At 41.6% G+C, this 26,460-nt stretch overlaps 1 protein-coding gene across 1 annotated transcript; it reads right to left on the minus strand.

The window, feature by feature from the left end:
* Nucleotides 1-14,614: 14,614 nt before the first annotated feature.
* Nucleotides 14,615-19,485, minus strand: LOC142491500 (polyubiquitin-C). The gene is made up of 2 exons (XM_075594165.1): nucleotides 19,329-19,485; nucleotides 14,615-17,027 (listed from the first exon to the last, which is right to left on the minus strand). The coding sequence occupies exon 2, from the start codon at nucleotides 17,019-17,021 to the stop codon at nucleotides 14,736-14,738; it is 2,286 nt and encodes a 761-aa protein (XP_075450280.1). The 5' UTR covers nucleotides 17,022-17,027; nucleotides 19,329-19,485; the 3' UTR covers nucleotides 14,615-14,735.
* Nucleotides 19,486-26,460: the final 6,975 nt, after the last annotated feature.

The raw sequence follows: 26,460 nt of genomic DNA on the forward strand, positions 1-26,460 counted from the left end.
GAGCCGCACGGTGTCGCGGACGTCGTTTTCCGGTATAATCATGGCCTCAGGAAGCTTGAAAACATTTTCTTAAATAAAGGTTTGTTGTGGATACCTTTTGAGCTGACCAACGTAAATGCCTTATAGATTAAATGAGTGTACAGAGCTCTCAAAACCTCAGATGTCTTCTTGAAGTGTACATGTTTATAAACTCTATACACTTTAATTTCATGTACGAAGAACTCTTCTGTTGCTCCGCTAAAAGGTATCACAACCTGCAATAAATCTGCATTTCTCCAAGACCAATACAGCTACTAGAACTTTAAACTATATCTTAAATAAAAAAAATATTAAACAAATATTTTAAAAAAAAGTTAGTTGTATTAATGTAAATGTCTATTAGTTTGCTCACTGCTTTGTAGACATATGGGGTGTATTACCAAAATGAAGATTCAGTAAATAGTGGACTAGTTGCAGAATTAAGTGGTGTGTGGGTGTGTATAGAAAACAAGAGAGGGATAATATATATATATATATATATATTTATATATATCTCAAAGGTAATTGCTGAAATGTATGAAAGCTGGTTTGTTAACCTGAATTGCCAGCCTAAAAATGCCGTTTGCCACCTCCCACACAGCCCTTCCCCCCCAACAAAAATAAAACGCCCCACATTGATAGCAAAGTGTGATGCCTTTTGAAGAATCTCACTTATTTAAAAAAAAAAAAAAAAAAAATTATAGCTCATTTTATTGAGGTTTTTGACATGTAGCAGTACATAGGTTCGTATTCATGAAAATCACACCCGTCGTACAAATAATATACATATAGAAATGAAAAACAGACTTGTAAGAAAAAGAAAATTTGAATCTAAATCAGGAGTGGTGGGAAGGGCGAGGGTGGGGAAGGGAGTCCGATCCTCTGCTTATCAATCTTCTGATCCACACTTCTTCTCCAAGAATTCTAGAGCACGTCACCCACGTGGCCAAACCCACTGATCTAAAGCCAACGGACCGGCTAATGCCTTCTTGCTTTGTCTAGCTTTTTTTAATTATTATATTTGATTAGCGGAGAACGTGTTTCCGAGACTATCATAGCACAATTGTAGTACCATCCACCCCTGGGATGTCTGTTTGTGCTAACCACACAGTCCAGACTTTTAGAAATTTTAGCACTAGGAGCATTAACCAAACTTCTTATTTTTTCCCATCTTGCATACAAGCCAAATTCTGTTTCTGATTACAGGAATACTGTGCATAAGTTTCATTGGATGTGAACTGAGCTCTGTCTGTGTTTCATGTTCTGTCTATGGTTTTAAATATATATTGCCATATGAGCTTGTAGGTGTTCTGTATGTTTTACAATTCTTGTTCAGCTGGTCTTAACTGATTGGAGAGTGGCTTCTCCTACCTTAGTTTGTAAGCTTACCCCCGCCCACTTTTAAATGGTTAAAAGCTCACTCCATTGCATCTCCCACTCTCAGGGGATCTTGCTTGCTTACAGTTTGATTGTGACAAATCTCATACAGAGTGCTTTTCCTGGTAATGTACAGGTTAATACGAGCTTCAATCAGACTTAGAACTATGCAACTAATTTTGACAGATTTATTATAAATCATTCTTCCTGGTAATGCACAGGTTATTAAGAATTTATATTAGTGTTAGATACCCTTGAGATGTGGTCTGACGTGTAGTGGCTCAGGGGCTTACAAAACTTTGGCCAAAATGTTAAACTAAAAGACCATTTTATTCTAAAGATATCTATACATATATATTTAGGCACTGTACCATGTATTAGTTTCATTGGATGTGCACTGAGCTGTCTGTGTTTCATGTTCTGTCTCTGGTTTTAAATATATATTGCCATGATCAGTAGCACTCCTCTTTGACACTTATATATATATGTTGTGGTTATATTTGGGGTTCAATATGAGCTTGTAGGTGTTCTGTATGTTTTACAGGAATAGTTGGGATTTTAGCTCGTTTCCATAAAGCTGTGATTGCACACCTCATTGCTGTTGCGTAATGCGCTATTAGTTTGTCCTGTGATCTGGGGATCCCCTCTATTGGTCTGTTTAGAAGGAACAGCTAGGGGTCCAATGGGATTGTGAGGCCAAAAATTCTCTGAAGCCAATCTTTAATTTGCTCCCACATGGGAAGTACCCGAGGGCAAGACCACAGCATGTGTAAGAGATCTACCTCACCCCCACATTGTTTAGGACACAATGGGGAGGATCTTGGAACAAATTTAGATAATTTCACCTGGGTGAGATACAACCTCATTAAAACTTTATACACGTTCTTCCTTACCGTCATACATATTGAGCTCTTTGTAACTATTGCTGTCCAGTCTTCATTTTCTAGTGTCTCCCCCAAGGTCTTGTTTCCACTGTGTCATGTAAATCAGTTTTTCTGCATATGCTACTATTTTTTTTGGGGGGGGGGGGGGGGGGGTTAACACCAATGTCTGCATTACAGTTGCAACCACAGCTGCTTTTTCCCATTTGGTTCAGAATTCTAGGAGGAGCTGTTTTTCATGCAAACTTTAAAGAACCAGCAGTGAGAGAGGTGGTTTTATTCTGATCTTTGTAAAGTAACAAAGTCAGAAGGAGTAACCATTTTAATTGCAGTTTAAGGCATTAAAAAAAAAACAACAACATTAAGAATCATTGTGCATGGAAAAATAAAGGATGAAATCCTATTCTGGTAAAAAAAAAAAAAAAATCAGAACTCCTTACATTCAATGCCTTCATCTATACCTAGGGCCTTCAGTTTCTCCATCCAGAGCATTAATGGCCTTGTTCTTCTGGGATTATTATTTTAAACGAAGAGCCTTAATCAATATTTTTTGGTGTGTGCTATTGGCTGAAAACTGCTATTTAAGTCAGTGGCAGGTTTCAGACAATATCAAGAAAGGCCCTACACCTAAAAGTGGCACAATTACTAATTACAACACAGATACGAACACTGAGCAATCACTACATGCAATAATTCACATTTCAGACTGCTATTAACCTCTTGCTGGCAAATGTCTCCCTGTACACCCCATAGCTGCCCAGCCATGTCAGTAACTACTGCAGCTCTCTCCTATTCAGGACCAGGATACCTGGAGACTTGCTGGGGAGTCACGGCTGATGATTAAAGATCATAATGGCCAAACTGTGCTCCGCAAGCAGTTCAAAGAGAGAAGTATGGGGTAGGGGACTGCAATAGGAAGAGTGAGGGAGATAATCTGTGTATCTCTGCATGTCAGCATGTCAGCTTGTCAACATATCTATGTCTGTGTGTATCTCTACACATCTGTTTGTGTATATGCTTATGAATCTAGATAGAGATAGATATAAATAATCAAAAACAAACACTATACCATTCTGTGGCTAACAAAGCTATCAAGTATTTGTTGTTGATTATTAAGCTCGGCTAACACGGTACAGATACATCTACATTTAAAAAAAAAATTTTCACACACACGAAGAACCTCAAATAATTAAAAGAACAACATTTTATTCAACTGGCCCTTAGCCACTTAACTTCAAAAATGATCATTATAAATACAGCACCAAATGTAAATAATAAAAATACAAAAATCTAAAAGGATTACAAAAAATATATATTTAAAAAAATGTTTGTCCTAAAAACAAGGCAGATTTGTCCTTCCAGGGTCTGCTACCTCGGTCTCCCCTTTATGGTGAGGTCCAGTAATAAGTCATTAATACACGTGTTATACTTTAAAGAAATACCCTTTAAATCATCTATATTTGGAGAAATTTCCTATTTGGTTTTCAAAGAAGGGCAAGTGTAGTAGTGTCCATTGTACTAGCACACCCAGTGTGCGCTCTGCAAAGCAGTATCCAGTAGTGCACGTTTCAAATGTCACTAACACTGATTCCTTATTGCTGTCCAGTCATTTTGAAATAAGTGGCTAAGGGCCAGTTGAATAAAATGCTGCTTAATTATTGGAGTACTTCATTCCTATACTTTTATTCCAGTTTTAATGTTGTTGACGGGAGATGAGTCTGGAATGTCATAGCACCACTTCCAAATACTATATAGACTGATTTAATGGGAGAGACCTGGTACTTGGAGCCTTGATGTGTGTATGTGTTTCTATTGTAAGTTCTTCGGGGCAGGGCCTACTTTTGCCCGGTCATTTACTTCCTTCTCTTATCACCATTGTTCATATTTTATTGTCTCCGTATTGCAATTTTGTAAAGCACTGCGTACACCAATGGCACTATATAACAAAGTATACACATACATTCTCCATAATGTTGGTTTTCATAACAGAACTCTACCCTTGATTTTCTCTTACATCTCTCATTGTACCTTCAGTGTCTCATTTGCTAACACGCCCTCCTCCTCTGTCAATCGCTCTGATGTCCTGGGTCCTCACACTCTCTCTAGGTGTCCTTATCACATCTCGAGTTCAAATATCACCTCTATGCTGATGACACATTTACTTTTCAACGCCTGATCTTACACCTGCTGTACAGGCCAAAGTCTCTGAATGTATCTCTGCGATATCATCCTGGGTGGCCCTTCACAGACTCAAACTTTACATGTCAAAAACAGAGCTCCTCATACTTCCTCCCAAGCCTGGCCCTACTGCACCCTTCTACATTACTTTTGGCAGTACTATCATTAACCCAGTATCACAAGCATGCTGCCTAAGGGTCACATTTGACTCCTCCCTGACATTCAAAATGTAGCTAAAACCTGTTGTATTTTCCTCCACAACATTGCAAAGATATACCTTTATGCACAAATAGACAGACAGAACCCCTAATGATAGCACTCTGTTTCAGTGTGATATGGTGATTAATTTAACTTTATTGAATGACAGTAACGTTAAAATATTGGGGTTTAAAACAAGGATTAAATAAGTATTACTTAATCTATTGGATATGTGTGTCCAAGAGATTGTACAATGGTATTATAATGCACAGGACTGCTATTAGACCCAATGGACTCAGCAGTCACATACTTTCAACGGCACAATCATATCTGGCAATGTACTACAATATCCATCTAGGTAGCCTGAATGCTATTTCCCTCTCACAGCATTGAGCTCGCAGGGCATTATATACAAGCAAACGGCACCTGTACCAGCTATTAACCTCTGGAGTGCCAGACAATAACCACAAATGAGGATTACTGCACCAATTAGGGAAAGGTCTTTAAATTTTGACCGGTATACACACCCTACAAGGCACAGTACTCAGCTGCAAACTCTGTATTTGCATATACAGTAGTTGCAGCAGTGCCACTATACTTACCAGTATTGTATCATCCATACTAGCATTCACTACACCCCGGTCAACAAACACCTGGGATGTACATGTACTAAGTACTACATACCTACACCTATATACCACCATCTATATAGGGTGGCGTCAGTAATACAACAGTAGGTGCACTCAGACCTAGATTTGACTCTATCTAATCTATAATGTACTACTAGCTGCATCACTTATACAGCGTAGTACAGGTCATATAAAAGAGCACCAGCTAGTATATCACACTGGGGCACTTCATCTGTGGTTCCAACTGCCGGCATAACTACAGAGACCTCTAGCCCATTCACTCCATATGAGGAACACTAGGGCCAGTGAACCATCCTAACACTGGACATTATAATACCATTGTACAATCTCTTGGACACACATATCCAATAGATTAAGTAATACTTGGTTATATTTAATCCTTGTTTTAAACCCCAATATTTTAACGTTACTGTCATTCAATAAAGTTATTTTAAATTAATCACCATATCACACTGAAACAGAGTGCTATCATTAGGGGTTCTGTCTGTCTATTTGTGCATTAAGTTATATACCCCTTGCAGCACCGTTTCCCTTGCTCCACAGTCAAGCTGCAGCGGGGGCTAAACCTAAGTATATAAAGATATACCTTTATCACTTTTACTCTACTGCTAAAACTAACAAAGGCCCTCATTCTCTCCCGTCTCGACTATTGTAACCTTCTGCAGTCCAGCCTTCCTTTCAATCCAAAACACTGCTGCTAGAAATCACTTTACTCTCTCCTAAATCTGTCTAAGCATCGCTTTTGCTGAAACAACTCTCCTAGCTTCCTATCAATTCCCATTCCGCACACAAAATTCTCCTCACTTTTAAGGCTATACACTCTTCTGCTCCTTATAACTCAGCCCTAATTTTTCACTATACACCTTTCTGTCTCTTGTATTCGGCTCAAGGATGTCTTCTCTCTACCCCTCTTGTATCTTAAGCCCTCTCCCACTTGAAACCTCTCACTCACTGCCCCAACACCTCTAGAATGCCATGCCCCTCAATATCCATCTTTAAAGCTGCAGTTCAGTCAATATCCTGCATGTGTGTTTTTTTTAATAAATCAGTTCTGTAGTAAGAAAAAATACTTTTAGCAATTTCTGTTTTAAAAAAAACAACTTTGAAAGACCAATTTTCTTGTATTCTATTTTAACAGTCATTTGCTACGGCAATGCCCCTTCATGTCCTGTCACAAGCCCTGGCACACCCCTTTGTCAGCCCTGCCCTCCCTCTAGCACATGTCAGTGCAGGATTGCTCATGAATATTCATGAGCTTCCACTGACAGACAAGCAGAATATAAACAGATCCCTTCACTAATTATGTCACCAAATTTCGACCTATCAATACATGGAGAACGACTTGACCTGCAGCTATACAGTTCTTTAGGTAATTAGAGATTGCACACATAAAACTATTGAAGTAAAAAAATAAATTAAAAAAAAAAAAAAAAAAAAGACTGAACTGCAGCTTTAAGACACCATCTTAACACTCACCTCATTAACAAAGCATATGGTTAGCTCCGTGGCTGAAACAATACAGTTCAAACATGGACCTTGGCCCCTTGCAGTCACACTTACCAGAACACCTTCCTACTGTCTCTGTACATTCTTCCTACTTACCACTTGAAATTTCTTCCAATCTCTAGACTATCTCTACAGTTCAATCTAAAATGTGGTGGGAAATTAATAGCTTTGAAAATTATATCTGGTACTGAGGGGATTAGGTCAATCCCCGTCTTCCGACCTCATTGATGATGAGGACTTCACCAAACTATGGTAAGCCACACTCCTAGGCTGTTCCAAAACTCATGCAACTACTGATTACCCATGACAAAAAGAAACTCAGTTACAAATAAGAAAATTGAGAAACAGTTTAGTGACATTCCCAATTGGAAGACACATTCAGACTTCAATGACCTTGAAACGCGCCCAATAATAATATTGATAGATTCCATTCAGAACTAAAGAAACGTAAACAAAAAAAGTTCACCATTGACGCTAAAGATTTTCAGGAAGGTACAGTTTTTCGCTTTAATTTTCCTTTAAAAAAAAAAAAGACCAACTCAAAAGACAACACGACTCCTCCACTGAATGGGTAAAGTCGGGCAGCGAGAGTGAACCCGATAGAGAACTTATAGACACACAAACCAATCATGTACAGCCACCACCAGGCCATTTTTTTAGAGCACTCCAGTCCAAGTCCTCCTGTATATGAAAGAGGCCAACAAGAAGGGAAGGGGGGGGCAGTGGAAGATTAAGAGATCAGAAACGATGGGCCCAGAGCGACAACAAGGGGAGGAGGCAGTCCAGACCGAGGTACTGACCAATATTAATCCCACCCATGGACTCTTCAGATCATTAATCTATCGGATTTTATACTAACTGAGACTCAATTTGATATTCTCAGAAAAGGCCTCTCATTTTCACCAACTGCCCCTTACAATTGTTTTGAGTGAGTCATGGATACAAATGTATTTGCGTAAAAAATATTGCTATACAAATTCTTTATTGAAAAAAATGATAATGACTCAGGCCAATGAAAATATCAGGCTTTACAAGATGCAATTTCCCTTTTAGGAGTAAAATGAACATACACCTGGCGAGGCACCCTTCACTAAACTCAAGAGCAAAATCTAATTTCACTCGAGCCATAGAATTAACTTCAATGTTGGCACTTTTTGTTATGGCTGTCACCAGGGAACTGGAAAAAACACCACGACATACGCCTGTATCCAACCTTACACGAGACTAACAAAATGCACTGAAAAAACTCCAGGATAACCCTGATGTGGTCATCAAACCTTCTGACAAAGGAGGTAACATCATTGTCCTATGACGGGATGACTACATCAGGGAAAACCTCAGAATACTGTCTGACACTAATTGGTACACAGTCCTTGCCACAGAGCCAACTATAACTTTCAGAAGGGATCTCATAACTATACTGAAAGAAGGCTTGGGCCATAAAGATTTGGCCAAGAATGAATACAAGTTCAGACTTGGCAAAATCCCATGTATAGCGACTTACTACAGTCTTCCCAAAGTCTATAAGCATAGGTCTCCTCCTCCTGAACGACCTATTGTTTCTGGACTGGGAAATTTGACTGAGCATGCCAGCATCTATGTCTATGAAGTGTTACGACCTTTTGTGACGAGCCTTCCCTCATACCTCCAGGACATCAAGGATGTAATTCAGAGCCTGGATGGGGTCTCAATTGATGAACAAACTTTTCTGGTAGGCCTGGATGTGGAGGCTTTATACACAAGCATCCCACACAAGCTTGGCATAGAGGCTTCCCCACACTTTCTGTACACAAGTACCCAACATCATCCTCATAACCACTTTGTACTAAAATTACTGGATTTTGTATTACCCAGAAACTACTTTCTGTTCAACAATTGCATATACCACCAGATCCAAGGTACATTGATGGGCACCACTTGCGCACCAATTTAAGCCAACCTGTAACTTGGATGGGGGGAGGAAACAGTGGTATTCTCTGAAAACTAGCACATTAAGCAACTATGCTGGACTGTGGGTGGGGGGGGGTCTGTCAGCCCCCCCAATGGGGGGACAGAGGGCACCGCTCTAGAAGGGAATAGATTGGTCGGTAGTCAGCCAGTATTGTATAGAAGTGTGATTATGAATCCATTCATGGCATGGACGGACCGGATTACATTGTAATTCCGATATCAGTCCAATCAAACCATTTTATTTATACCTACAAATATTCAATCTGGTCAATGTCTCCGTGTATTCCCTTGTATTGTTTTTTTTTTTAACATTATTACTTCTCTTCATTAACAGTATTATTTGTGTGATTCGTGTTATATTGAAAAACCTAATAAAATGTTTGAAATTAAAAAAAAACTGGCACATTACACTCAGTACATTGATCTATGGTGCCGCTACATATACAACGTTATAACATAGACGGTATACAGAGTAGACAGCACTCAGTGAGTGAGAAGTAATAAGAATGTGCAAGGTGCAACGGGAACAAGGGGGGCCCTTAACCCTCCCAAATAATACCAATACAAAATATATGGTTCCTAGCACACAATAGACAGAGAATTAATGATGAGCAAAAGGTATATATTTAATGTGTATACAGATAAATACACAAACAAATGTTACGGGATGGAGAATGCAAATGTAAACACTATTATAGGTGTGAATAACACTTGAGGGGAAAAAGTACACTGGAGGCTAAGGAATGTGGATAACAAGGGGAGGGAAAACAGAAGCAGGGAGGGAATGAAAGGGAAAAATAAAGAATGTGGAGGAAACAAATGAAATACAAGTAGAAGGGGGCAACGTTTCGGGGAATTAACCCCTTCTTCTGGCCTGTTCCCTACAGTCTGAGTGACCACAGGTACTTCCCTCTCCCTTAATCCAAACCTCCACGTAACGCTAAACAAGGCAAGAAATGAATGAACCCGCTCTGCCTAATATGACCAGGCGGTCATAAATACAGACCGGTGCAAAAAGGGCAAATTACTTAACAGCAAAAAAAAAGAGAAAAGACACTGTATTAAGTATAGACACTATCATACAGATAAGTCCCTCTATAATGCACTCAATGTCTGTAAAGGGAGTACCCTATTAAGTAGTTGTGTTGCAGTACAAGAGAAATAGTCTGGTCCTGTGTGTGTGCGTGTGTGTATGATAGATTTAAAATACATTTATTGATATCTATTAAAATGAGATGGAACCAGACTGGAAATGGTGAGTATTAGAGGTAGAAAAGAAATAGATAACACGTTGTGCTGGATCCCCGTTAGGGGTCTAGAAATAGCACTAAGTAATATGCTATAGTATCCTCACAGCAAGTTATGTGCAAGATAATATGTCCTGGTAGGCCAATGAATCAGCACGACGTGTAAAAAAACAGAAGCACAAATACCAATAACCTATAGTATCATGGCCTTCGGGAAGCGTGCGGGACTCTGTAAACCCCGCCGGCAGTCTCGCGCCCCCCAGTTTGCGCACCGCTGGCCTAGGTTACCCATCAATTTGTTGCACCATGTGTATAATCTTTAGTTATATAGGATCCACAGCTGTACTTAATACTTTACAAGAAAGTGAGGGAATTCTAGAACACTAAGTGCAACAAATAAGATCAGACTAGATTGCAAAGGAGAAAGTTGTGCGGCAGGGAGGCCTGTTAGCAGTATGTTACAATGATCCAGACGAGAGAGGATAAGGGTATGCGTTAGTTTCAGCAGTAGTGCGACATAGGAAAGGGCGGATCTTGGCAATATTACACAGGAAGTAACCAATATGTTCTAGCCATGCCGTGAATGCAAGTGGAGAAGGGAGGAGTGAAATGTCACTCCTGGGCAACATGCTTTGGTTACAAGGATAGATGGTAGAACCATTTACAATGAAGATAAAGGGGCATATTGGGCCAGGCTTAGGGGGAAACAGGTCAGTTTCAGCCATATTAAGTTTAAGGCGGCAGATTGCCTCCTGGTTAATATTCCAATGGATGGCAGACTTGGTACTGTACTGCAAGTGTGAGGGTAAGAGTGCATAGATATAATCTCTATGCAGATAATACGCAGATATATCCAAGACCAAAAGAGTTGGTGAGGTTAGTGATAGTGTGTAGAGAGGAAAGAAGAGCTCCCAGAACAGAACCCTGTGGTACACAGAGACATATCCACAGAAGACAAAAGACATGCAATGGGAGAGGTATGAGAACCAGGCTAGAGCTTTGTTGCAGATTCCTAGAGAGTTTAGAATATGAAGAGGGTGATCGAAAGTATCGAACTCAGCAGAGATCGAACAGTGGAGAAGAAAAAATAAATAGACCATGGATTTGGCTTCATGTACATCATTTCGCTACTTCAGTGAACTGTAATAAGACGGGAGTAAGAGTTCTGATAAAGTGTAAGGGGATAGGATTGAGAGGGCATGTGGTAGAAATGGAAAACAAAAACAGAATAGAAACATCCAACTAATCAGGAGAAAAAGTTGTGTGGACAAAGGATTAGGTAGAAGCAGATAGGAGAGAAGGCATCTCCGTGTGGATAGCATCCACCTTGCCTTTCAAGTGGTTGGCGTGTTAAGGAAGAGAGGGGGTGGGAATCAAATACAGAGAAAATACGGCGTGATTGAATTTGTGAGTGTTGATGAGCTTGAACTAGTAGTGTTTGGCCTTCAAGTGCTGTTAAAACAGGCTGATTTTATGCACTTTACAATTTCTCCTCCTGAATGCGATTTCCCCAAAGGCATTCAGAAGAGCTAATGGAGGTGCAAAGGAAATGCATTTGTGAATTATGCCATAGTAGTGGGTTAAAGGGACAGGCAGGTGGACTGAAGCCAAGAAGGGGCATATAGATCAAGAGGGGATAGGATAGCTATAAGAGGTGACAAAATTGCCAGGTTCAGAGAAAGAGGGGTTAATGGAGCAATGGTCAAGAGTAGCAAGTAGAACAGGTAGGGGGGTGAAGGGGAGTGGTGGTAAATGATAGGTGATGGTCAGAGTAGAAAAAGGGAGATGGAGGATTCAGAACGTTTAGTAAATAACAGAACGTTTAGTAAATAACAGTGTTAGTAAATAACAGAACGTTTAGTAAATAACAATCCTTGTGGGTGTAGGAATTGGTTCACTTGTGGAAATGAGAAAAGGCAAGATGCCCAGGAGACTGAGGGATAGTCACAATATGACAGCTGAAATCCCCCAGTAAAAAAAAAAATGGATGAGAATGAGGGGAAAGAAGTAAAGTCGGGACTCAGAGAAAGGAGGTAGAGGCTGTCGAGGTCAGCAGATTGTAGATAACTGCCACACTAAAGGTTACACTGTCCAGCTCGTCTACCCACTCTATGGAAGAGAGAAACAGATGAAGGCAAAGGGTAGAGCAGATATTGGCAACAGGATGTGCCCTACCCCTCGACCTCAACAATTGGGGCGTTGTGAGACACCCATAGGAGACAGCAGCCATCTTGTGAGCCAGTTATGTATTAGAGAAGAGCGTGAGAGCGAGCAGAAGAGGTAGCATACAACCAGAAGGGATTCTTACGAGATCCAGCTGGAGCCAAGGAACCAGAAGAGCACCGTAGCAAAAAGTGGGGACCAAATATGAAGTGCCGTAAAAAAATGGTAATTTAATCCAGAGAAAGTACACAGTAACATACAGGTGGGCCAAGTGATCACTTGGCCCACCTGTATGTTACCGTGTACTTTCTCTTTGGATTAAATTACCTTGTTTTACAGCACTTTCTGCTGCGGTGCTCTTCTGGTTCTTTGGCTCCAGCTGGATCTCGTAGGAATCCCTTTGGTTATGTACCTCTGCAGGAGTCGCACGCGATCTGGAGTTTACACAGATGGTCACACCCAGCGAGTACTATTGTCTACTATCACAATTGATTCATTATTCTGGTTTTAAGACTATTATTGGGCTTAGGATCGCCAACAGGACTGAGAAGTGTTTTGTGCTGTGCAGATATGCATGAACTTGTGCTATAGGGATTCAGTATTAACTGAATTACCATCAAGACTTTTTACCCGCACCTATATACTCACATGCAACATATTATTACCCTCTTGCTCTGGTTTAACAGCATTTGATACTACATGGAATGTCTGTGCCGTTTGTGGTTTGAGCACTAGTGGAGACTCCGTGGTCTCTTGTTCATTAGCATACAACCAGAGCTTCGTTAGTTAGAGCAGACATTGCAGAGGGCACAGAAGGGAATAGATAAGGGAGACAAGAAATAGGTATTAAAGTTAGATGGGTAAACATCCTTAGCAGGCAGTGAGGCATGGGATAGAGCAGGCATGCATATGGCATGTCCAATATCAGGAGCAGCAAGATGAGAAGAGGGGGTTTATAGAGTAGTGTAGAAGCTGCTAGGAACAAGGTATGTAAATAGTGGTGCAGTGTGTGCACAATAGGTGGCACGAAGGAGAGATTAAGAAATGTGGACAGGAGAGTGGAGACAGAATAGAAAAGTTAACCAAGGCGTGAGGAAACAGCAAATAGGAAAAGCAACAAGGACGGCATAATGAAATGAAGGGAGCAGAGAGAAAGGTATGAGGAGAGTTCACAGGTATAGTCCAGACTATAGAAATGTGCTGCACCAAACTCATGATATTCCTATAAAGTTGTATGTGATAAGTTTTATGTCCTGTTCACATCCAGCACAATACCCAAATTGTTTTACATACAGCATAAACAACTTTAAATATTGAAAATATTTAAGTTGTGAAGCAGTGTGTAAAAGTTGTTGATCCCATTTTCACACACCTACTGCTTCAGCACCACCTGTAAAACCAGTTTACAGAAAAATGAGTGATAAGTATAATATGTAAATAACTTCCTCTAGATTGTAAGCTCACGAGCAGGGACCTCATTCATGTTTGTCCTTATTTGTATTAACCGGTTTATGTAATTATCAAATCCATATACCCAAATAGTACTGCAGAATGTTGGCGCTTCATATAAAACGATCATGACCTTAACTTCATCTAGCATAGAACCCTACAAAACCTTGAAAAGTAAAATGTATATCTGAATTAAGTTTTTGCCTCGGTACATTTCCTTCAATAATTCAATCAAAATGTAAGTTAAGTTGCTGGCCATTGTACTTTGAATTAATTCAATTTTCCTTCAGCACACCAAAGCTTGAAAACTCAGTGAAAAGATGCGAAAATGTATTTATTTTTTTAAAGTTAAAGGGAAACCCTCAGCTCCAAAGATAGTTAATGGTGACATTTCTAGTATTACTTCCTGACTTTAAGGGGCTTAAAATCAGAGTCCAACAGGAAGCCACAACTGATGTTTAAGCTTCCTATTGTCCTGAGATTTGACAGCAATTTTGTTTGCCCCAAGATTTAAACCCAGTAATGTCACCAGGAAGAAACTTGGCATTAGGGGTGTCTGTAGCTGAAAACAGTGTTTGGCTCAAAAGTACCCCAGGTAAAGTTTAACAGCACCTTTAAATATGTGTGCAGACAAGCATTGAAAACAAGTATAAACACCTTTGTTTTCAATTGTATGGGTCAAGGAGTGAAAGTTTTGTACATATAAAAATTAGGACTGACAAATTGTCAAACCAGGACTATAACTTATTTTACATGTCTTTTAACCAAACAGTAGCCCCTCCACCATTTACCTTAAAAGTTGCAAGGGGTCCTGTGGAGCCAACCATACGGCTCTTAGCTTTAGGAACCCACGGATTACATGTGAATAATGTAACTGGGAGATGGTGTCATGGAGCATATTTGTAGGATTTTTTGTGCAAAGGCTAACCAAGCGAGCAGCCTTGACTTACCAGATAAGTATTCTCATCTTTAAGTTGCAATAAAAAAAAAAACTGTGCAATGTGCAAAAAACTTTATTAGCCTATACAGACTTAACATCTTATAGTGAAACAAACAATATAGTGCAACACAACAAGTACTGCTACTAGCAATATGAAGCAAAGTCTGTTTATTGAGCCTTAACAGCCACCTCTTAGACGAAGCACAAGATGCAGCGTGGATTCTTTCTGGATGTTGTAGTCAGAAAGGGTTCGGCCATCTTCCAGCTGCTTTCCGGCAAAGATCAATCTTTGCTGATCTGGTGGGATACCCTCTTTGTCTTGGATTTTAGCCTTCACGTTCTCAATAGTGTCACTTGGCTCTACCTCGAGTGTGATGGTTTTGCCAGTAAGGGTTTTTACAAAGATCTGCATACCACCTCTCAGACGAAGCACAAGATGCAGGGTGGATTCTTTCTGGATGTTGTAGTCAGAAAGGGTTCGGCCATCTTCCAGCTGCTTTCCGGCAAAGATCAATCTTTGCTGATCTGGTGGGATACCCTCTTTGTCTTGGATTTTAGCCTTCACGTTCTCAATAGTGTCACTTGGCTCTACCTCGAGTGTGATGGTTTTGCCAGTAAGGGTTTTTACAAAGATCTGCATACCACCTCTCAGACGAAGCACAAGATGCAGGGTGGATTCTTTCTGGATGTTGTAGTCAGAAAGGGTTCGGCCATCTTCCAGCTGCTTTCCGGCAAAGATCAATCTTTGCTGATCTGGTGGGATACCCTCTTTGTCTTGGATTTTAGCCTTCACGTTCTCAATAGTGTCACTTGGCTCTACCTCGAGTGTGATGGTTTTGCCAGTAAGGGTTTTTACAAAGATCTGCATACCACCTCTCAGACGAAGCACAAGATGCAGGGTGGATTCTTTCTGGATGTTGTAGTCAGAAAGGGTTCGGCCATCTTCCAGCTGCTTTCCGGCAAAGATCAATCTTTGCTGATCTGGTGGGATACCCTCTTTGTCTTGGATTTTAGCCTTCACGTTCTCAATAGTGTCACTTGGCTCTACCTCGAGTGTGATGGTTTTGCCAGTAAGGGTTTTTACAAAGATCTGCATACCACCTCTCAGACGAAGCACAAGATGCAGGGTGGATTCTTTCTGGATGTTGTAGTCAGAAAGGGTTCGGCCATCTTCCAGCTGCTTTCCGGCAAAGATCAATCTTTGCTGATCTGGTGGGATACCCTCTTTGTCTTGGATTTTAGCCTTCACGTTCTCAATAGTGTCACTTGGCTCTACCTCGAGTGTGATGGTTTTGCCAGTAAGGGTTTTTACAAAGATCTGCATACCACCTCTCAGACGAAGCACAAGATGCAGCGTGGATTCTTTCTGGATGTTGTAGTCAGAAAGGGTTCGGCCATCTTCCAGCTGCTTTCCGGCAAAGATCAATCTTTGCTGATCTGGTGGGATACCCTCTTTGTCTTGGATTTTAGCCTTCACGTTCTCAATAGTGTCACTTGGCTCTACCTCGAGTGTGATGGTTTTGCCAGTAAGGGTTTTTACAAAGATCTGCATACCACCTCTCAGACGAAGCACAAGATGCAGCGTGGATTCTTTCTGGATGTTGTAGTCAGAAAGGGTTCGGCCATCTTCCAGCTGCTTTCCGGCAAAGATCAATCTTTGCTGATCTGGTGGGATACCCTCTTTGTCTTGGATTTTAGCCTTCACGTTCTCAATAGTGTCACTTGGCTCTACCTCGAGTGTGATGGTTTTGCCAGTAAGGGTTTTTACAAAGATCTGCATACCACCTCTCAGACGAAGCACAAGATGCAGCGTGGATTCTTTCTGGATGTTGTAGTCAGAAAGGGTTCGGCCATCTTCCAGCTGCTTTCCGGCAAAGATCAATCTTTGCTGATCTGGTGGGATACCCTCTTTGTCTTGGATTTTAGCCTTCACGTTCTCAATAGTGTCACTTGGCTCTACCTCGAGTGTGATGGTTTTGCCAGTAAGGGTTTTTACAAAGATCTGCATACCACCTCTCAGACGAAGCACAAGATGCAGGGTGGATTCTTTCTGGATGTTGTAGTCAGAAAGGGTTCGGCCATCTTCCAGCTGCTTTCCGGCAAAGATCAATCTTTGCTGATCTGGTGGGATACCCTCTTTGTCTTGGATTTTAGCCTTCACGTTCTCAATAGTGTCACTTGGCTCTACCTCGAGTGTGATGGTTTTGCCAGTAAGGGTTTTTACAAAGATCTGCATACCACCTCTCAGACGAAGCACAAGATGCAGCGTGGATTCTTTCTGGATGTTGTAGTCAGAAAGGGTTCGGCCATCTTCCAGCTGCTTTCCGGCAAAGATCAATCTTTGCTGATCTGGTGGGATACCCTCTTTGTCTTGGATTTTAGCCTTCACGTTCTCAATAGTGTCACTTGGCTCTACCTCGAGTGTGATGGTTTTGCCAGTAAGGGTTTTTACAAAGATCTGCATCCTCGCCTACAGAGAAAAATGAATCAAAATTTACTTTTATTAGTAAATATTAAAAAAAAATTATGTATATATGTATAGAAAGCAATAAGGGAACAACGTCCCAAAATACAACAGCATGGCGTCAAAACATTTTCTTCAGCGGGAGAGGTGCACAACCACCATGAAGTTGACTGCACTCAACTGTATATAATTTAAAAAAAAGTCAAAAGGGCAGCAATCTATCCTATAGCAAGGTATCACTCACAGGTTAGTAGTTCAATCTAGATTTGTATCACAGTACACATGGCTCTGGTGCTAAAAAAAAAATTACCTTTATTCAGAAAGGAACATACCACACACAGCAAGCAACATTTCAGGCCCATACACTGCCCTTTCCTCAGGTAAGAGTGACGAACGTAGGGCCTGAAACAGCACCAAAGCCATGTGTACCATTTGATACAAATCTGGATGAAACTACTAAACTGAGTGAGGGTGCTGCCCTTTCTTTGACGGTTTCTGTACATGTAAACAGAGGTTTCTCAGATCATTCCAATTACTAGAGTAATTATTAAAGATATATAGATATATAGATATATAGATATATAGATATATATATATATATATATTTATTGGTGGAAAGCCGGTTTTCTCCAGGAGCTGAAGCCCCATTAATTTCAGCTCCAGTGACCCTCTGCTTCCAGAGATACTTGCCCCCATAGGGGGTGCCAGTAGTAGCTCAGCAGGTTTAAAGCTCCCAGTCACTCAAGGGAGCAAGGATTGGCTGGTGTAACAGGAGCTTTAAATCATTTCAATAGCAGTTCCAGCTGGGCTGTGTGTGGCTACAGGGCAAAGAGCAACCAAAAATTTTGAAGCCGGGTCTATTTGATTTTTTTTAGAGACAGTCGCCACGTGACTGTCTAAACCAGAGACTGCGGCCTGCCCCCTTTCATGACGTCACTGGCCTTGTGGCAAGCGGTGTCATTTCAAATTATATAACTTTCGCTGGTGGCAACGTCATCGGGCATGTCGCCAGCACTATAAGCGTGGCAAGTTTTTCAGAAGCAGGGGTCCCCGGAGTTTATTAATTAATGTGTTTCAGATCCAGAGATCCACTGCTTCAAACAAGGGTAAAATACATTTACAAAGCAAGATTGTTTTTGTGTTAATTATTAAAGAAGCAAACATTAATTAACTTTACCACAAAGGATTGTCAATACCTTCAGTCTTCTACTCAAACCTCATTGCATTTTACAATCCGCAAGAATATATTTTTTAATCCAAACTTTCTTCAATGTTAAACAGAACATCAATTACACTTAATCTGAAGTATTGTGTGCACTAAGCTAGTTCTCTTAAGAAATGCACTGCATACATCTACAGTCTACCTGTACCCACACATTTAGCAGCGTTCAGCACAAGTATTATATAACTCATTACTTTAAAGCACTAGTGCACAGACTGGGGGGTACAGCGGTTACAGAGGCCCCGCGCTTTTCCCCCACAGGGAAGCATGAACTCGGCAGCTACCTGACAGCTCAGCTCAAGAAGTTTGCGCACCCATGCCTTAAAGCAGGAATATGACTTTTTTTCCCCTTCCATTTTTTATGTAAAGCATGTGACAACGTTATAATTCTACATTACCAAAGCTGGCAATCATTTGGTGCGCCAGTTATAAATCTGTAAAAATCCTAACATAATGGCAGCTTCAGTGTATGGGTTACAAAGATCTTGCACTGGTGGGGAAGTGGGTTAAACACGGATATAGAAATCAAAGGATGCGTTAAAACCATTAAAATTGCAAGAGCTGAAAAAAAAAAAAAAAAACCTCAATATCTAATACAAACCCGATTTCGTCTAAACAAAATGTTTTGCTGCTTTAAATATTGTATTTACCAGTAATTGGGAAAATAAGTGCTTGTGTTTGCAATGATGTCCAAAACAAATTTAACAAAAAAGGAGTGTCAACGGGGAAAAAAAATGACTCGTGAATATGGCAACTGTAGAAGTTGTTTACAGCCCTGCTTACTAAAACCGGAACACAGTCCCAGGGTCCATAAGCGCTAGTCTCTTCCGGGAGGTCTCAAGGCCCTTGGGGATAACCGTCGTTTAGTTAACCCTTACCTACCAGGGAAGAGACTAACCGAGACATGTATTCCCTAACCAAAACTATACGTTTTAAACCCGCTATTTAGGTCACAACGGAATAAATGTCAAGTCTTACACAAGATAGTGATGGTCTTCAGGTAACCAGAAAGTCCGAAAATAGGATATACGTTAATTATATATATTTTTTTTAACTATTCTAGCAATGGGTAACAGAAAACGTACCTTTTGGTTCTCTTCCAAACACGCGAAATGAAATTGGTTTGTGTCTTGCTCCCAGAATCTCTCTCTTCAATATGCTGTCGAGTATAAATGTGAGGTGCGACACACGCCTCTTATTTATACCCTTAGTGACTCATCACACCCACGCCATAATGGTGCTCATGCGCCAGCAAGAAAACGTAGCCCGCGGATCAGGGCGGAGTATGCACGGTTATAACAAGACCATACCAGATTCTTCGCTCGCTACGAGTTTTCGTGAGCGATTATTTTAAACGAGGGGCGTTTTTCTAAGAAAACAATATCATCAGTCTCACGCACAGCGGCGCGGATGAATACATACCAGAGGGGGCGTCGACTGTTGCTGAGACCTCTGGAAGATTCTGCCCGTTGGCTAACAGGAGCAGAGACAAGCTGTTCCCTGATTGGTGGAAGCTGACGCAATCTTTGTTGCTAGGGCTTACAGGCAGATTCTGGACGTCTCGTTAGTTGATTATGTTGCCGCCCCTGCCTTTGTTATATTCATAGTTACTGTGCAGAAATGATGGCTCATACAGGCCTATACCACTAACCAATTTACACCTTAAGTTCCCTGAGGGGCCCTTTTGCAGGCCCTAGGCAGGGCACTGAGAGTGTTACAAAAACAAAGAGGAGATGCTTGCCTTTGGAGAATATGTTATTATAACCTTGCAGACTTTCTATGGCCTACACCCCCTCCCTGAGTTGGCCCTCTCTGCAGAACTACCTCTATCTCCATAACCTTGCTGTGTCTGTTTGTAGCCTACCTGTCCTACTCTGTGTCACCTGCCCCCATATCTACACCATCTTTATGTGTTTCTACTGACGGTCTATCTACTTCACTCCTGTTCCTCCATCAATACATATTTGTAACTTTTTTTCATTCTAAGACCCCTTTTCCTCTTTTGTATTGTATGTCTTTATTTATATAGCGCCATTAATGTGCACAGCGCTTCACAGTAGTAATAAATGTGGTAATCAAATAAATAACAGAGCATGGGAATAAGTGCTTCAGACATAAAAGTAACATTAAGGAAGAGGAGTCCCTGCTCCGAGGAGCTTACAGTCTAATTGGTAGGTAGGGAGAACGTACAGAGACAGTAGGAGGGAGTTCTGGTAAGTGCGTCTGCAGGGGGCCAAGCTTTATGTATCATGTGTCCCGTATTATCCACAGTGCTATTCCTATGCTTGTTTAAGTAGGTGGGTCTTAAAGGTGGATAGAGAGAGTGCTAGTCGGGTACTGAGGGGAAGGACATTCCAGAGGTGCGGGGCAGTCAGTAAAAAAGGTTTAAGGCGGGAGAGGGCTTTAGATACAAATGGGGTAGAAAGAAGACATCCTTGAGAAGAACGCAAGAGTCGGGATGGTGTATAGCGAGAAATTAGGGCTGAGATGTACGGAGGGGCAGAAGAATGTAAAGGTTTAAAAGTGAGGAGGAGAATTGAGTGTGAGATACGGGATTTGATCGGAAGCCAGGGGAGGGATTTCAGGAGGGGAGACGCGGAGACAGATTTAGGAAAGAGCAGAGCGATTCTGGCAGCAGCGTTTAGGATAGATTGTAAGGGAGACAGGTGAGAGGTAGGAAGGCCGGACAGCAGGATGTTACAGTAATCAAGACAGGAGAGAATGAGGGCCCGAGTCAGAGTTTTAGCAGTCGAGCAACAGAGGAACGGGCGTATCTTTGTTATATTGCGGAGGAAAAAGCGATAAGTTTTAAAAAACCTTTTGAATGTGAGAGGAGAATGAGAGACAGGAGTCGAGTGTGACCCCTAAGCAGCATGCTTGGGCTACTGGGTGAATGATCATAGTTCCAACAGTAATGTGGAAGGAGGTAGTAGGGCCAGGTTTGGGAGGAAGTATGAGGAGCTCTGATTTAGCCATGTTGATTTTAAGGCGGCGGAGGGCCATCCAGGATGATATGGCAGAGAGACATTCAAAAACTCTGTACAGCAGGTGTAAGGTCAGGGGTTGAGAAGTAAATTTGTGTGTCGTCCGCATAGAGGTGATATTTAAACCCAAGAGATGTTATTAGGTCACCTAGAGAGAGTGTGTACAGAGAAAAGAGAAGAGGTCCCAGGACAGAGCCACCATCTTTGACTTCTCTATTAGGCTGCGGTCCCGCTGGTGCTGACTGGGCTGAGCTTGCTTGCCGCTTTTAATTACATAAATGTATGTGTAAGTTCCCGCTCACGCGGTGTGAGCGTGTGTGTGCCGCCCCCCGTTCTGCCACTATTATTGCTGTTTTATATTCACCACCAGAGAGCTTCTTCATTTTCTCTTTTTTGATGCTTTGTAAGCAACATATTTTATTTTTAATTGGTACAAACGAATTTAGGTGATGGACATATTTACTGTTACCTGAGGTAAAGTATGTTGCCTGTAAGGCCGTGCTTATAGTCCCGGCTCTGGCGACGGCGCGCCACGTCAGAACAACTTGATATAATCCGTCACGTGCGCCTATAGTGTGCGCAACAGCGCGACAGCGGCAGAAATCGCTGAAGTCTATGGAATTTTATTTTTCCAGCAATCGCCGTGTGACATCAGCAGCACGTGAGCGGTTCAGCCAATGAGGGCGAACCGTTCACTGCCATGCTTCCATGCCCCCGTCCCCCGGTCGCCCTGTCGTCTCCTCCACTATAAGCAGAAATCGATAATACAACGGCGACGGGTGACATCACGCTGTCGCCGTAGCTAGGACTATAAGCGTGGCCTAAGACTTGGAATTAATAGCTGTAATAGTAAACACACTTTTGAGGATTACGTATCAAAGTCTCCTGGCCAAAAAACGGGGGCAAAAAGTGCAAGAAGTAGCACCATATTTATATATATATATATGCGCGATGAGTGCTTGCCGGCGCCGATAGAAAACCAGGACAGTGGCCCAAAAAGTCGGGACAGAGGCCTAAAAACCGGGATGTCTGGTCACGCTACCTATGGGCTATATTTGAAAGGGCCAGACCACTTCGTAAATACGACTCTTAATGTCCCAAAGATCTTACTGCCACACTTGTTTACTATCGGAGTTGGCAAATACTAGGGAGTTATAGAGGAAGAACTATACATGAGGCAACAGATTTCCATGTATCAGGATTCAGTGTAAGGGAGGATGAGTACAATATGTTTCTGCAGCTAAGGAGACAAGATCATGTGAGAGGAAAACATTTTTAGGTATGTGTAATGTGCCTAACACAGACTCTGCTCAGCTGTACTGCAATTAGAATGGTAAGTAAAAGGGTGTGAAGGAAACATTTATTTTCCAATTACAGGTTGTAAAACTAATTGTTATATTTTTTTTTTTAGACTGATACAGAACAATTCTATGAACACGCTATCAGTCCTGGTAAATAGGAGAGGAGAGGGAATACTTTGGTTAACCAATAAAATGTTTTCGGAAATATGTAAACTGATAACTAAATATACAAGTACAAAATATACAAAAGTTCTCAGATGTACAGCACCAAACAGGCCTAGGTACACTAATGGGCGTTAACATATTTAATCTGGCATTATAGGTAAAGTCATATTCACTATGGAAATAAAGGTAGCATTCATCATGTTTTACTCTAGTTAAAATGTTGAAGATCATTTTTATCAGAATGCAAATAAGTTATTTAGGATCTATGTCACATACATCCCAGATTTTTCTTTTTACTATTTAAGTTCCATTTTCTGCTTTCTTTAGCAACTTATACCGCAATTTTTTAGTTTTGCAGTTACATTCTGGAAATATAATTTTCAAAAAAATGTACCTCTCAGGAAAATTTAAATGGCCACTGCCCTCTCTCTACACACATTAAAACAACAGAGGTTGTCATGATACGCTGATGTCGGCGCAATAATAAACACTTGAAAAGGCTGCAAAAACGATAGTTTTCTTAAATATATAAACTAACAGTTTATGTTATTCTTACATTTTTGGTTTTGAGGGGGATTACCGCTTTAACATTTTTTGCTGCCCTTACGATGTTCCCTGGATGTCTCACGGACCATCACGCTATTTTTGCATGTTTTCTAGGGGGAGATAGCCTTCTTTGGAGGGGTGAACATGATTAGGACGGATGTAGAGGACGCTTCACTTCTGTTTGTGTCATCAGGACCATGGCTGCAACCATGTGATCGCTACGGCTGAGCTCAGACAGGCTGAAGAAGACAACTGAAGTTGTGATTTCAAGCGGCAGCCGCGTCACGTGTACTTCGCCAGCCAATCACAAACACACAAACAGGTTTTTTTTGTTTTTTTTTAAAGTCCCACCTCCAATCGCTTCATTCTGTCTGCTGGGGATGAGCACACATCGTCCAGCAGAGAGGCGCAGACGCAGCCTGTCTGAGCTCAGCCAACCGCAGTAAGCACATTGTCACAATCTCAAAAGTCCCGTAGCATTGTGCTGCCACCGGACTTCCGGCACTGAAAAGGTCATGTATCAGTCCCGGAGCAAATATAGCTTTGTCATAAGTTGTAAGAACTCTCACGAATTCACAAATGTACCAATAATTTAACAAAAGCTATTATCACACAGTCAAAAACTTTATTCAATATTATCACTTAAAATCACTATATTTCCAGAGTACCCAGAAAGCCACACAGGTAAAGAAACAGTATCCTTCCTACAATCAATGTCAAAAAAGTATAAATATATTTTGAATCTATAGTATCTTTACATAGGCAGGGAAGGAGGAGGTCACATAGCAGGCAGCCTCAGCACTGAATGGCTGCTGCATGCCATGTGATCTTCTAGGGGCCCTAAACTCAAGGTATTCTTGGACTTGTGGTTCTGCTTCTTTCTATGTTGTAGCCCTTAGGCTGATCACACGTTCGCGGCTCGGGCGCCTGCTTCCGTGCGCGCCCCTGCGCGCACTCCTGTAGCCCCAGCGATGTGTGCGCTAGCTGCAGGAGTTAGTTCACCGCGATTGGGGGCGTGGCAAACGTGTCACGGACGCATCACGGAGCTGGTGCGCCCTCATTGGCTGAACCAACTCACGTGGCGCTGACGTCACGCTACTGCAGCACGAAAATTCAATTTCTGTTGTGGCGGCAAAATGTGGCTGTGTCGATGTGCGCAGCGCCGCGGGCACTTGAGGAACTACCTTAGACAATCAGGTAAGAGCCCTTGAAGTGCACGCGGACGCAAGCGCGTGCATGTAGCAACGCCGCCACCGTGAGCTCGGCCTTACCTTAGGAGCTGCACTACAACTCCCTGTAGGGGTGGGAGGAAACCATCCTCCTCCTCTCCCGCCCAGCTCCAATATATGAAATGCTTGGGGGGTGCAAATGAAGCCCCTGTTTGCATTACTGGCACAAAGCGTTACAAGTGGCAATCAGTACTACAGAAGTTGCAGTTGGCCACCTAGTTCTAAGGCCGCAGGTTAAAATGGCAGCTTTAATTCTTCGGGGCTCTTTATATATGAAACGATAATAATGAAGCTTAAGGCTGCGCTTAAAGTGCTATGCGACGGCGACGTGACGTCACTCCGAAACAAATACATTGGCTCCGTCGCAAGCGCTTATAGTAAGTGCGACGGCAACGGAGCGACGTCGCGACCAAAAATTTTGAAGCCAGGTCTATTGGATTTTTTAGAGACAGTCGCCACATGTGACTGTCTAAACCAATCAGAGAGCGCTGCCCGCCCCCATTCATGACGTCACTGGCCTTGTCGCCAGCGACGTCGCTCAAAATCAAATTATAACTTTCGCTAGTGGCGACGGCGATGTCATCGGTCGCGTCGCCAGCACTATAAGCGTGGCCTAAGGCTTTCTGAAATAGTAATCAGTTAAAGTGACAGTGCATATAGACTGCAATTAGTACACATTAAGGGCCTCATGCAGAGACCAGCGCTTTTAAAAATTGGCGCTTTTAACCACTACTACATAAAATGGCGTGAATTTACCTCCGTATGCAGAAAGGAACGCTAAGTTACATTATTACCATGGAGAGTTGAAAACGGAGAGATTCGCGCTGTAGAAAACAGCTTAGAAAAAAACGGATATTGCCGCTCACATGCACCTTCTTGCCAACTTTTGTTGGCGTGCATACTTGGAGGAAATCTCTCCATGTTTTTGGCGACATGTGCCGCAAAATGATGATCGCCCCTTACTGCATACGGCGGTTTGAAATAGGGTAGAAATATAGGTTCGCGCCAACCGCGCGGCGCGTTTTTTAAACAAAAAAAAATTGGCGCTTTTCTCTCTTTTCCCCTCATTCGCGCCATTTCATGCATTTCTGTTTAAAAATTTCCCTGCATCCTGGCGATATACCGCGCATCGCTGCTTTCTGCATAGGCCCCTAAATCTTTAATTTAAAGTAATAGCTTGTTTTTCAGAAAAACTTGAGTGAATTTTTGATAAACTATCCCTCCTATTTCCGACAGATTTGTAAATGGCAAACAATAGTTTCTATGTACAGAGTAAATGGATGTGTGGGTCTGCCATGTTGATTTGAGCCTGCCAGAACTGCCTTCTCACTCCCCTTGGCAGCCTAGAAACTATCCTAGTTGAGAGCAGAAGTCTCTACAACAGTATTTGCAGACTGTGTGCTTAGTATTGATGCTGGCAACAGAAGCCGAAAGGAACCAGGGCTCGAATATTGTCCTGTGAAAGCTTTAGCCATTTGGAACAGTATAGTAATTTGTTTGCTTCTTGAACAAAGACATTGGCTTGCTCAGAAAAATCAAACAGAAACCTTTCTTAAATATTCCTATCCTTTGCTAATTTTTGTTTCCTCGTTCCAATTGTTATGTGCTTTACTGTCTTCTTCACTTAACGACATGCTACATGCTGAACAACATAACACACACCTTGTGAAACTAAAACATAACTATGAGATCAACTTTTTCAAGTGTTATTGCAACACAGAGACAAGCATTAAAAGAGAAGGTAAAAGAAACTTCTCAAATTACATTTTTAGCATGTTGCTTGTTGGAAAAAATTGTGTCAGCTGAGACCTTGAGGAAAAATAAGATTGTCTTGCGGGTGTTGTCGTTCAGGAACAGGATATAATTAAAACAGAGAAAATCAATGTGCGCGCAGACATTTTCAGCCCTATCTTTATTGTATATAAATAAATACATCACAATATAAACATTGTCAGCTACAGTCACTTTACATATTTATACGTCTAATGAAGT

The sequence above is a fragment of the Ascaphus truei genome, chromosome 3 (genome assembly GCF_040206685.1).
Source record: "Ascaphus truei isolate aAscTru1 chromosome 3, aAscTru1.hap1, whole genome shotgun sequence".
Lineage (NCBI taxonomy): Eukaryota > Metazoa > Chordata > Amphibia > Anura > Ascaphidae > Ascaphus > Ascaphus truei.

Bases quoted from the DNA above. Each gene is read 5' to 3' on its own strand.
- LOC142491500 (XM_075594165.1), bottom strand. From the start codon at position 17,021: ATGCAGATCTTTGTAAAAACCCTTACTGGCAAAACCATCACACTCGAG.